Source organism: Myotis lucifugus, unplaced genomic scaffold (assembly GCF_000147115.1).
Source record: "Myotis lucifugus unplaced genomic scaffold, Myoluc2.0 scaffold_17, whole genome shotgun sequence".
NCBI classification, from domain to species: Eukaryota; Metazoa; Chordata; class Mammalia; order Chiroptera; family Vespertilionidae; genus Myotis; species Myotis lucifugus.
Window position 1 is genome coordinate 949,455 of NW_005871065.1, and position 14,176 is coordinate 963,630.

Consider the following 14,176-nt stretch of genomic DNA (forward strand, 5'->3'; position numbering starts at 1 on the left):
TAATTCCATTTTAGCAGTAACTTCCTTTCTAGATTCAAAACTGAGTTCAATGCAAATATCTTTTCAGATGTTAAATTGATGCTTATATTTGCACCTTAGTCTATGCTGGATGAGTCATGTTCAGTTAACGTTTAAGCTTAGAAGAAGAAAATGGTGTTTATTAAAATCCCTACCCTTTGTTGAGTTTCTACTTACTTTTTTTATATATAAAGGATAGCAGAGGAGACATAGGGTCTGGAGGAAGTTACATTGGGTAACAAGTAATAGCCTTGTCATGTGCATCTTTGATATTATTTTTCTCTGAATATCACAAATATGCCTGGTGGACATCTACAATCCAGATCTGAATCCTGGGCCCCGCTTACTAGTTTTCTGTTAGTTTTTTAAAGAGATATTAATACTGAACCTAAACCTCAGGGTTTCTGTGACTAAGAATAAGAGTAGATATCAACTAAGCTCTAAACATATGAGCCAGGCACCATGTTAAGCAATATATATATATATATATATATATATATATATATATATATATATATAGCTGTGCATGGGCCAACACCATGGAATCCCTTTCACCAATGCTAAGCTCCCCACTGCTGTTCTCAAGAGAGACCATCCTTCACAAAGTTCACCCCCAAACTTAGTGACAAGTTATCTGCATCACTCTCCTCTCATGGGAAGAACAGAGATTCCTATTGCTGAACTGGCACCTACTCCAGACATGAGTTTTGCCTTCTCTTTCCGTAGCGCTTTTGCCAGGACTGTCTTCTGAGAGCCTAGGGAGCCTGCTTTACTGCCAGGAGATTCCACAAATAGTGCCTCAGAACAAGAAATGCATTTATCGTGAAAAAGTTATGATAACAGGTACATGACCCTGAAGCCTGCGTCACCCTGAAACATACGGCTTAGTAGAATGATGAATGTCCTACAACCTTAAGGGTTGGATAAGTTCCCAGCTTGGGAACAACATCCTGTGGGATGGAATGCTGTCCATCATATGCCACATGCAGTGAGCCAATGGCTGATGCATGCTGTTGTTTCCCAATAGATAGAATACAGGGAGCTGGAAATGAAGGGCTTCCTCCCCACCCCCCATCATTATCACTCCCAGTGATCCAGAAATTGAATCTGTGCTTTCTATCCTTTCAATTTTAGGTTCTTCCATGGCTCCCAATATGGGTTCCACTAAACTAAAACTACCACTACTACCTGATCATTTGAATCCATCAAACATAATTAGTAGACAACTAGAGATAATCAATTCTGATGATCAGAAGAGGTAGGGCAGCTTTACCTAATGCAGATAAGGAGGAGTATGTCTGGAAGTCACAATTTTCATGGAGGCAAATCTTGGCTTCCAAGTCCAGTGAATAGGCAGTTATGGCAACCACAACCTAACAAGGGCAAGGCAGCTAAGGGCTCAGATCTTGAAGATGAAGGTTAGTGTCACTCCATTAGCTGAGATGCTAGCCAAGGATAAGGGAAATCTACAATGGGTGATAGAGAGGGGCCAGGTGAACGTTCATTATAGCCTCAGGACCAGTTGTATTAGTGTGGCCTGTAGCTTGTCCGACTAACCCCCCTTGTATTAGAGCCTTAGCAGAGCTCTCATACAGTCACCACCTAAGAGTCTTGATAATGGATTGTATTTAAAGTATAGAGCATGAGAATTTCTGGATGGTGCCATTTCTGGATAGACTGTATCAGGTGCCTTGTATGCTCAGCCTCACATCCTCTTGTCCTCACCTGTGATTCTAGCCACAGCTGTGTCAAATAGTCCCCCCTGTACTGTGACTCAATCTATACTTTCAGATTCTTGCCTTAACTTCTCCCAGCATGGCTTTGTCTACTGTCCCCGGGCTTCTCCAATGGAGGGACTTGGGGCATGCAGCCCACATGGCAGATATGCTGCCTGAAAGGGCAGGGGGTTATTTCCCCCAGTGTGAACCCTCAGGTAATGGGGGCAGGATGTGATGAATACATGCTTTTTGCTGTTGATTCTCCGATTGTGAAAGGCAGTCTCTATTTTTTTTAGAAGTTACCAGTAAGATTGAGTCACAGTTGTCTCAGTGGTGCCCACTTTTCTTTGTTCAGGTTTTACTCTACCTTGTCCCTAAGAAATCACCACCCAGATAAACTTCTTACAAGTCCTCACCTCAGACTTTGCTTTATAGGAACTCATGGTAAAATAGTGGTATAGTGTTACCCTCATGCAATCTTTCTATACCCTTTAGCATGCTTTATTTTAATAGCAGTTATCTGCACAGGATATAGTATATAGCATCAGGTGATGCATATATATATATATATATAAATTTTGTCGCCCTGGCTGGTATGGCTCAGTTGGTTGGGCACCAAAGGGTTCGATTCTGGTTGGGGCACATGCCCAGGTTGCATGCTCCATCTCAGTAGGGGATGTTCAGGAGGTAGCCGATTGATGTTTCGCTCTCACATCAATGCTTTTCTCTTCTCCCTTCCTTGCTCTCTTAAAATCAATAAATTATTCTTTAAAAAATATATTTGTTTATTTGCTCCACCCCTCCCTATCCTACTACTGGTATATAAACTGTTTGATTCCACCACATTTAATAGCACCTGACAAATAATCAAGAATTACTTTTATGATTTAAATTTATTAAAGTCTAACTTTTCTGCTCCCAAATAAGATTATAATCATAGGAATAAATATGAAATAAGCTAACTGCTTACTCAGTACTGTTCCCTATTATTTATTGAATAATTCAATACTTAATGACAATGGTTAGCACTCTAAAAACAGAATCCATTAATAATAATTGAGTGTTTTTACTTTCCCAGGTTTTGCTCAAGCAAACCAGTTTAACTATGGAGTTGATGATGCTGAGTTGGGGAACACTGTTCAATTAGTTTCTTCTTTTCGATCCATTTCTTGTGATGTAGAAAAAGATGCAAGTCATTCAACTCACATTACATGCTATACTAGGTATGTTTTAAACTAACTTTAATAACATTTTTATCATATCAGAAGTACAGTTATGCATATTAGTATTTTAATAGTTTTATCACTCTGGCTGTTAAAATAATATTTATTCTGATTATCAGCTGTTTTTGATTTTGTGATTTTAGATGATTTTATGCCTTTATTACAATCAATTATAATGCTCTTTCCACATATGGGCATGATAAAATATATTCTATATTCTTGTCCAGGTTACTAGAGCTATTATCATTATTGATCTCTTTTAGAAGATAAATGGCTACTATTAAATTGTAATGATGCTCCTCAAAATATCAAAATTATGCTTTCCTGTCAGGTTTGATTAATTTTGTTCAATATCTTGACATAGCCATTAAGATTAAAGACGATATTTTGTATAGTGACATTTCAAGTTTTTTACTATTGGCCCAAATTAATGTTTGTTATTAGTAATTTAGTGAAAAAATTTAATCATTTTAAACTGTAACTTTCAGTATTGTAACATGTAGCATATATTACAGAGGAATTCATCTACTTTAGGCTTGTTGGCTATTTTTTTTTTTTTTGCAGCAAAAGCTCACTTAAGGAGAAACTTGATTAAAACTTCTTTTTAAACAAAGCAAGGTGATATGTGACTTTTTAAAAAAATATATTTTATTGATATTTTTACAGAGAGGAAGGGAGAGGGATAGAGAGTTAGAAACATCGATGAGAGAGAAACATTGATCAGCTGCCTCCTGCATACCCCCCACTGGAGATGTGCCCACAACCAAGGCACATGACCTTGACCGGAATCGAACCCGGGACCCTTCAGTCCACAGGCTGATGCTCTATCCACTGAGCCAAACCAGTTAGGGCGATATGTGACTTTTTAAAAAATATGTTTTTATTGATTGCAGAGAGCAAGGGAGAGGGAGAGAGAGAGAGAGAGAAACATCAATGATGAGAGAGAATCACAGATCTGCTGCCTCCTGCATGTCCCCTACTGGGAATCAAGCCTGTAACCTGGGCATGTGCCCTTGACTGGGAATCAAACCCGAGACCCTTCAGTCCACAGGCCGACACTCTATCCACTGAGCCAAACCGGCCAGGGCTACGTGACTATTTTTAATGATTATTATTACATTTGTTGTCATTGCATTTATTTTCCAATAAGCATCAATGCACTTAGAATAAGCATTTGCTTGAGGTCCATAATTTAGAATTTGCAGTGCAGAATTCAGGAGGGAGTCATCTTTTCAAAATGTAAAGTAGAACTTAACTGTCCACCAGTTAAAATTGTAGACACTCCTTCAAAAATGACATGTAGTCTTTTCACTAGTACTATACGTTCAGTAAAAGGGTCATTGCGTTTCTTACATGTTCTTCCTTTGCCTTCCAGAGCAATGCCAGAAGATTCCTACACTGTTCGAGTCAGTGTGGATGGGGTTCCTGTTACAGAAAATAATACCTGCAGAGGTCTCATCCACAGCCGAGCGTGCAGCTTCTACGTATGTGGGAGCTCGTCTTTAACTTTCGGATAATTGATCTTACACTTCCCTTCGTGTGGAACTGGGTTTTTATCTTTTAATTTTTAATTTTACAGATTGTTATCTGTGTCCACATTTAAAGACATGTGAGCATGTAGCTAAGGATAATTTCACCCAGTTTTAATTATCTTCCATAGCAATAGAATCTCCTTTATTACTTCTGATCTTTTTAAAAGGTTTCCCCTTTATAAAATTACTTTTATTAATGGGTTAAACTTTTATACATCCAAGTTATTTTCTTGTTTACACTGTTTTTTTCTCTTTCTCCATTTCTGTTTCAGTTTGATTCTTCTTTTTCCTATTTTCATTGGAGTCACCTTCATTTTGAATAGAAACATAATGATTTTTTCTTTCTCCATTAAGCCATTCTCTTCCTTACCATGAAAGTGTGAAATAATAAGTCTGAAGTTATCCTTAACCTCACATTTGAAAATCTGTCTCTTTTGTTGTTAGTCTAAAAATCTGTCCTTTTACTTTTAAGTACAAATCTGGGCTTTTTAAAAAATATATATTTTTATTAATTTCAGAGAGGAAGGGAGAGGGAGAAAGAGATAGAAACATCAGTGATGAGAGAGAATCATTGATTGACTGCCTCCAGCACCCGCCCCCCCCCCCCCCCACTGGGGATTTAGCCCACAACCCGGGCATGTGCCCTGACCAACAGTGACCTCCTGGTTCATAGGTCGATGCTCAACCACTGAGCCACGCCAGCATGGCCAGATCTGGGCACTCTTTAGGTTGTCCCTGAATGAGAATGGAGGAACAACTGACATTTATTGAGAATTGACTTTGTGTTAGCTTATTTTGTTTGTATTATTTTGTATCCACGCATCCCGTTCTGCATCAACAACGCCCCACCTCCAAACACTTGATTTCTAAAAAAATGTTGCCCATGTTTCTGTGTTATTTCTGTTTTCTGCGGTGTCCTGTGTTTCTGTAGATGGACTCTTAATCTATTTCTAGTCCATTTGTTTTCCTCTACATTACAGTAGTTCCCCCATTACCCACGGGGGATAAGTTCCAAGACCCCCAGTGGATGTTTGAAACTGCAGAGAATACTGATCCCCAATCAACTTCCTCAACTCTGCCAGAAATGTGGCAGCAGCTTCTTCATTGGCAAATGCAATAATTTTTATATTTTTCAGTCCTAACCTATTCCTGGCTCTGTGTAACCATCCCTGACTTGCAGTAAATGGCTTGATGTCGCTCAATGCAGGGAATCCCTTGCTGAAGTCTTCCTATCATTTTTTTATTTCCTTACTAAATCGAGAACTTTCACCTTTTCACTAAAGGAAGTACTTTACAGTTTCTCTTTGGCATGTCCAAAGGGGCAGCTTCACTACTCTTGTGCTTGGGGCCATTTTTAAGTAAAATAAGGCTTATTTGAACACAAGCACTGTACACCATGACAATCTCATAATCAAGACAGCTACTAAGTGATGGGCAGGGAGCATGTACAACGTGGAGACGCTGGACAAAGGATGATTCGTGTCTCAGGAGGACGCAGTGGGACTTGTGAGATTTCATCACAATCGTCAGAACAGCACACAATTAGAAACTATGAATTGTTTATTTCTGGAATTGTCTATGTAATATTTTTGGACCCTGGTTGACCCATGGATAACTGAAATTGTGGATAAAGGGGGACTAACTGTATTTGTTTTTAGTGTAGAATTAGATTTGTATATCTCTCAGTTACAGATAATTCTTTTTTTTTTTTTCAAGTATGGAACGCTTCACGAATTTGCATGTCATCCTTGCGCAGGGGCCATGCTAATCTTCTCTGTATCGTTCCAATTTTAATATATGTGCTGCCGAAGCAAGCACCAGATAATTCTCTATTTTGCCCATCAGCTCTGCTCTTTACCTATTGGGTATTAATTTTGTTTTTCACATTGTAGTATATTTCCCTTTTGCAGTAATTATTTCTCATTTTGCTTTTGGAAAAGAAGTTGGCATATGTTTACCTGGATAATAATTGCCAATAATTAATATGTAATTGGCTGTATTCTCTCTTTACTCTCACAACAACCCTATAACTGCATACTATTATTATTATCACTATTTTATGGATAATAATACTGAGAAATTACCTTACTTACCTGAAGTCATGCAGCGTGGCGGTGGTAGAGCTCAGATTTTCATTTAGACAGCCGGACTCCAAAACTGGATTCTCAATCATCATTCCCTCCTGCCTAGTATATGTGCTTGAATATCTCTAACAGTTGTGTGTTAGTTGCTATTTGCTGCCATAAAAATTTACCCAAACGTAATGACTTACAACAACACAGCTTTATTCCTTTTCTACTTTGTAGGTTAGAAATCTGTAGGTCTCAATGGGCTAAAATCAAGGTGTCAAGAGGTCTGCATTTCTTTGGGAGGATCTAAGGGAGAATTTGTTTCCTTGCTTTTTCCATCTTCTAGACCAGCCGTGGGCAAACTACGGCCCGCAGGCCAGATCTGGCCTGTTTGAAATGAATAAAACTAAAAAAAAAAAAAACCGTACCCTTTTATGTAATGATGTTTACTTTGAATTTATATTAGTTCACACAAACACTCCATCCATGCTTTTGTTCCGGCCCTCCGGTCCAGTTTAAGAACCCATTGTGGCCCTCGAGTCAAAAAGTTTGCCCATCCCTGTTCTAGACCAATGCAGTTCAACCTTTTCCACCTCATGGCACACATAAACTAATTACTAAAATTTTGCAGCAGGCCAAAAAATACATTTTTTTGCTGATCTGACCAAAAAATAGGTATAATTTTGACTCATTCACACAGGATGGCTATTGTTGTGTTGGCTGCTGTCATTTTTTTTTTTTCATTTGACAATCAAAGGCAAAAGAGGTCAGTGCCCCTGACTAAATAGTCAGGTATTGCATGTTTTTAAAATTCTTGCAGCACACCAGCGTGCCTCTTGCGGCTCACCGGTTGAAAGTCACTGTTCTAGACTGAGGTTGCCCACATTCTTTGGCTTGTGGTCCCCTCCTCTGCTTTTAGAGCCAGCAGTGGTGGTTGAGTTCTTATCACACTGCCTCACTCTGACCTTGCTTCCGTTGTTGCATCTTCTTCTCTGACTCTGGCTATTCTCTCGTCCTCTTCCATTTATAAGGACCCTTGTGATTACATGGAGCCCAGAGGGTGATAATCCCAAATCACCTCCCTCTTCTAAGATCAACACATTAGCAACCTTAATTCCATCTGTACTATCTGCCATGTAACCTAACATATTCACAGGTTTCGTAGATTAGAGGCATGGACATCTTCAGGGGGGCATTATTCTGTCTGTCACAAAGTATTAGTTTCCATCACACCGGTGGCCTCCTGGAATTCTGCCTCTTCCAGTTCCCATTTGCTATCACAGTTCTTAAGATTTATGCCTGCACTGCTCCAAAAAAGTATCTTAAGCTCGCTTTGATGGACTTTTCCCAAGTTTTGCTTCATGTTTTTTGAAATATGCATTGTTGTTTTTCTCCTTGGGCTTAATCCAAAGTAGACTTTCTTTAATGTTATTCTACTGAATTCCTAAAGTCTTTATCAGAGAGTCTTATCACTGTGATTTGACTTACACTGATAAGGATGCTTGAATTTTAAAATTGCAAGCTAGAGACATTTTGAAATGAGAGAGGATTTTTAGGGGATAAGGAAAAGTTCTTGAATAATCAGAATATTCTAAACTTTATTTAGATGTAACAAGGAATATTTTGATAGTGATCTTATGGATTCTGTTTAAATAGAAATAATGTAAGAAGCAGAGATATTTCATAAAACTAGGAACAAATTAGAGATAAGACTGCTTAACGACAGTATTATTTTACAGGCAAAAAGTTTCAGAACTCCAACAATAAGGAGCATCACACCTTTATCTGGGACTCCAGGTCTGTTATATGGCAGCTGAAATATCTTTTTGGTTTGTGGTAATTAATTTACTTTTTAGTATGTAAAATTATTATATCTGAAAAATTATAAATAGCATTTTTCTGATTATACAATAAATGCCAATATTTTTTATAAAATGATATTCAATGTCTGCATAAGAATCTATATAATGTATTTAACTTTCCTCCTATTGGACATTTAACTGACTTTCAATGTTCATTATAATAACTATAGTTGTACCGGTTTATAACTCCAATAGGAATATATGAGAATGCCTTTTTCTGTAACCTTGACAATTCTATGTACAAATTTTCAAGTATTTATATGAAAAATGTAAATTTTAAAAAACATTTCTAATTTTTTAATTTATGTAATTAAATTTACTTATATTTGCTGACTATTTGTATTTTTTCTTTTATAAATTACTTGTTTTTCTCCTTAGTTTAAATTAAATCTAGTCAACATATTTTATTTTATTTATTTATTTATTTTTTAAATATATTTTATTGATTTTTTACAGAGAGGAAGGGAGAGAGATAGAGAGTCAGAAACATCGATGAGAGAGAAACATCGATCAGCTGCCTCCTGCACATCTCCCACTGGGGATGTGCGTGCAACCAAGGTACATGCCCTTGACCGGAATCGAACCTGGGACCTTTCAGTCCGCAGGCCGACGCTCTATCCACTGAGCCAAACCGGTTTCGGCTAGTCAACATTTTAGATTAGATTATGAGAATTATCTATATTTTAAGGATATTAACCATTTATATGTCATATATGGAGGGAATATTTTTTAATTTATCATTTGCTTTTAAAATTGATTAGCAGTTTTTCTGTCATTCAGTTGCTTTTAATTTTTATTATCAAATCTGTAAATCTTAACCTTTGTTATTTCTTCTTAGTTTTTATGCTATAGAAGATTCCCAAATCCCAATTATATAAATATTACATAAATTTTCACCTACTTTTCTAGAGTTTTATGGTTTTATTTTTTTTTATAATTCTTATTTCACCTAGGGTTGATTTTATTCTTTAGTATAAAGTAGGGACTCATTTATTTTTTTCCAGTTAAGTCACCCATGACTTCAGTGATATTTATTGAATAATTCATTCTGTCAGGAAGCACCTCTTTAATCTATAAATATTTGTAGATACTTTCTTAATACTATAGGTACTCATTAATGTTTTATTATATTTATTGTTTTAGAACAATGCTAAGCTGTACTGGTGAGCATAAGTTATAAGAATTTGGATGCCCATTTTCTTGAAAGACCTGCTAGTGTTTTGGTAGTAAGTGTGTGGGCCTATGGGTAGATTTTCTTACAGAATTTTTTGTTTGTTTTTAGGTACACTAATAACAATCCAAGGCAGAATCTTCACTGATGTCTATGGAAGTAATACTGCACGAAGCTCAAATGGGAAAAATGTTAGGATTTTGAGGTAAATTATTGATGTGGGAACATATTCTTATAAGTTATAAACCCAAGATGATATTCCAGAAATAATGGGTCAAATTACATTAAAACCACTATAATGGAATTAACCAGTGTTTTGTCAGCCATATTATAGGAAGAAAAATAAACTGTTGGATGATGCATTGACATGGAGACATCATTCTTTTTCTGTGATGGATTTTAGTGATAAAAGGCACTTGGAGGCAAGTGCTAGAGCAATTGAGTTAGTCACAGAACTTTATTACTAGGGAATTTTGTTACTTAATTTAACCGCCTCTTTTTGCACACATAAAAAACGAAAACAAAAATCCCCTGTGAATCCTAAAGGTCCAAAGTTTAGTCAAGGTCAGGAGGAGACTGCAAATCTGCTAACGTGCAATTTGCCATGGTGTACAGAAGAGTGCTAAAGCTGGAAACCATCAATAACTTATTAACAAGCTTGAATTTGAATCCTGGTTCCTCCACTTACCAACTGTGGACCAGATGGTCGTATTGTCTACATTTTGAACTGGAAACTAGCATTTTGACTAGAGTTCTCATCCTGTAGCATAGGTGGGTTATCTCAGTCCTGCCTTACGAGACTGAAAGTCTGTTCATTTCCTATCGAAGCAAGTACAGAATCATATACAAAGTGGACAAATGGATAAATTAAACAATTTAGAGAGCACACAGACATGTACATTTGCACATATAATTTTGTAAAACATGCAATTCAAAAGGTTTTATTTACTAAATGAAATAAAGTTGATTTATCTGGCATTTTATGAGGCATAACTCTCTGGCATTTTATGAGGCATAACTCTCAAATAACCTTTGCATGAATCTATAATCTGGAAATGTTCATATTGATCCTTATATATAAGAAAATATGGACAGCTTAGCATAAATACAGATTTTGTTTGCTACTGCATAACTGAGTGTTATGAATGATTTCTAATTCTTAGATGGGATTTTCTAAATCATCCTTTTCCATAATACTGCCAAGAAATAGGAAGTTTAACTTTCTAAAAGAGATTCCTTTTCCCTCCCTGACTGTAGCTGAAGTTACTTCTGTTTAATACAAAGGAATGGATGGAAATTAGGTCATAAAATCACAGAATTACAGTCAGCAGGGTCCTCAGAGGTCAGGCTGCCCAGCCCTCACACTCTGGAAACCCTGAAGTACCGTGTATAAATAAACATAGAAAGAATTTCACACCCCTATTCATAGGAGGAGAGGAGACCTTAGACCTGCATTTATCTCATTTCCACCACATTAATTGTGACAGTAGGGTCCGAGGCATTTCACTGTGCCTGAATTCTATTAGCACGGAGCACTGGACTGCATACTGGGCAGGAAGGAAGGACATCCCAGTGCTCAAGCTGCTTCTGCTACTCACAAGTCTTGTCAATTTGGCCAAATCTCCAAATCCAGACCAGGTACAAATTATAGAGGACATGCAAATGACTACAATGATCTAGTGACTACCAAGGAGATTTGGGTCTAAAAGATCAGATGAGTATTACCATAGACAGGCAAAGGAAGGCCAGTGTGGGAATTACTGGGTGTGGTTAAGAGCAAACAGGGAGCTGACTGTCTGGGTTTAGATTTTTGCTCTACCCTTACTGGTCACAGGCTTAGGCAAGCTACTTAACCCTCCTGTCTCAGTCTCTTCATCTATGTAGTGACAGGATAATGGTTACCAGTTTATAAAAGGTTGCAAGGATTAAACATGGTAAGTGCCTATAAGTGTTTTCCAAAATTATTATTTAGTTTCATTGAGGCAAGGGATTAGAGGGAGGATATGAATCCATAAATCTATAATGGGTACAATAATTCAGGTTACTTTCTTTATAAACCTAATGTACTCACCAAATGAAAGGATTTGTAGGTAAAAGTACATTTAAAAGTTCAAAAAGGGGACATCTGTAGTATTTTTAATGATAAAGATACATTTTTTTGAAATGTTCAAAATTCTCTACAAACAGAAGTTCTTCTATTTTAAGTTCAGGTTTATGCCTGGCCTTATTTTGAGTCTGGGATTTGCTGTCACAGAAGCTGGGTGGTTTATTATGATGATGCCAAAAATACAATAGTAGTCAGTAACCTGCAGGCCTCCAATAGCATCAGGTTCTATCAGCCATAAAGCAATTGGTTGACTTTATCAGCTGCAGAAATGCAAAGACAGTTGTTCTCTCTCTCCAGCCTTACCCTGCCCCTTCTCAGTTTCTTATTCCCATTTCAACCTTACTGATGCTGTTAGGTATTCTTTTCATCCTGATTACTCTGTTTTGGATCTTCTTTAATTCCTATAGTATGAAACTTACTGCAAAATTATGTTTCATTGATTGAACCTCAGATGGAAGAGTCCCCATTATCTGTTTCTATGTTTTGTATTCCCGTAGTGCTTATCACTTGCTAACACACCAAATATGTTCTGATTGTCATATTTATGATCAGTCTCCCCAGTTAGAATGTCAGTCCCACAAGGGCAGGGATCTTTGTTTTTTGTTTTGTTTTGTTTTGTTTTTGCTGATGTGTTCCAGTACCTAGAGCAAGGACTGCAACATAAGAGGTGTTCAGTGGATGTTTGTTGAATGACTAACTGATGGATAATGAGTGATAGAAAAAATACAAGGTGGCATTGAGTTGGTGGGAGGAGAGCATTTTGAAACAATTTATTAAACATAACTTGTTCTTTTCTAATAAAATATTTATACAGAGTGTATATTGGAGGAATGCCCTGTGAGCTTCTTATACCACAGTCTGATGATTTGTAAGTAATTCAAATAATTTTCTTTAGAAAAATAAATAGTAGATATAAACATACTAAGTTTAAAGAGTAAATTCTAGCAATATCACTTATCTGAATGCTTTATAAAACAATATAACTTATAAATTTTATACTAGATTAGCAAGAATTTATAAACTTAGATATTACCTGATATCTCCCATTGTCTCCAGTATAGTAAGATATTGACTTTTATTTAGATTATTATGAGAAAGATGTTCTGAGAAATATATTTTATCAAATAATTGTTTCACTTGGTAATATTTTAGACTTTAAGAGGAATATCATAGGGATAGTCAAATTAATTACACAAATTTCATTGTTCAATGAAGTCTTATTCAAATATCTTTAACCAAAGCTTGGCAATATTTTAATTTCACAGAAATTATTTTTGTAGCAACAGTTTCTATCCGGATACTTATTATGAAATTCATAAGATGTTTTTGAGGGAGACACAGTATTTTAAAATTTTAGTGTCAATGTAAGCTTTGAAATTAACATATATATTTTACTAGGTATGGTTTAAAACTAGATCATCCAAGTGGAGACATGGGTTCTATGATTTGTAAGACGACTGGAACTTACATTGGTAAATGCTGATCATCATTCTTCATATTTCAGAAATGCCTGTTTCCTTGTTTTGTATTCTCCTGTAACATCAGCTCTTTATGAAATGCTAGCATTTCCTCTTTTCCTTGGCTTCTTTTCAGTTTCCTGTAAGCATGTCTGAAATAAATTCCCTTTTTCCTAAGGTTTACATTTAAGGTAAGCTTCTTCTACTGTCTTTTTCTCTTCTTCTGTCATCCAGAAGATTGCTTGGCAAATTTAGCCATTTCACTCTTTTTTACCCTGTGCTCTATGTACTTCGTATACATATACCTCTTAGTCTTTGAATGAGCTTCAGGTCCTTCTGTTTCAGGGCCTTTGTAAGCTTCCCATCCTGAGAATCTATGTATATAAAAGCCTAAGTGACCATTACGACCAAATGACCAGAATGATGGTCGACCAGTCACTATGACGCGAACTGACCACCAGGGGCCAGATGCTCATCGCAGGAGCTGCCCCCTGGTGGTCAGTGCGCTCCCACAGCCAACCTCCCGTGGCCCATCCCCCCGGCCCGCCAACCTTCCATGGCCCCTCTCGTGCCCTCCCACTCCCCCACTGACCCCCTGCGGCCCCTCCCCCTGGCCGGCCAACCTCCTGCACCCCTCTCCCCCAGGCTGGCTAAACTCCCAGGGTCCCTCCCCTCGGCCGGGTGGCCCCCCAATAGGCCTCAATCGCCAGCCAGGCCTAGGGACCCCACCTGTGCATGAATTCATGCACCAGGGCTCTAGTTTCAGATACCAGTAAAATGTCTTGTCTTAAAAAATAAATAAAAAGCCTTCCCTGATCCCCTGCCTTACATTCTCAGAGTTCACACTCCTTTTTCTTGATACCCTTTTCATAATTTATAGTTGTCTGATTGTGTCATTGCTCTCAACCAGCTGTATCCTTCACTAGCTAAGATGCTTTTAGGAGAAAGCAAACTGTGTGCTCACCCTCCATCTCCCAACCCCTGGCAGAATGTCTGACCCAATTAAATAGCTATTGAAT

The 14,176-nt window shown here is 37.3% G+C and overlaps 1 protein-coding gene and 1 non-coding gene across 2 annotated transcripts in view; one reads left to right on the forward strand and one right to left on the reverse strand.

The window, feature by feature from the left end:
- Positions 1–14,176, forward strand: part of PKHD1L1 (PKHD1 like 1) — a 125,522-nt gene that overhangs the window by 5,821 nt on the left and 105,525 nt on the right. The window contains exons 3-8 of the mRNA XM_023750910.1: positions 2,815–2,959; positions 4,335–4,443; positions 8,300–8,357; positions 9,705–9,798; positions 12,515–12,568; positions 13,099–13,172. Of these exons, the coding sequence (XP_023606678.1) occupies positions 2,815–2,959; positions 4,335–4,443; positions 8,300–8,357; positions 9,705–9,798; positions 12,515–12,568; positions 13,099–13,172 (534 nt within the window). The remainder of the gene's footprint in view (positions 1–2,814; positions 2,960–4,334; positions 4,444–8,299; positions 8,358–9,704; positions 9,799–12,514; positions 12,569–13,098; positions 13,173–14,176) is intronic.
- Positions 6,203–6,309, reverse strand: LOC111825224. Its single transcript, XR_002828369.1, has one exon. It is a non-coding gene; the product is annotated as a U6 spliceosomal RNA (small nuclear RNA).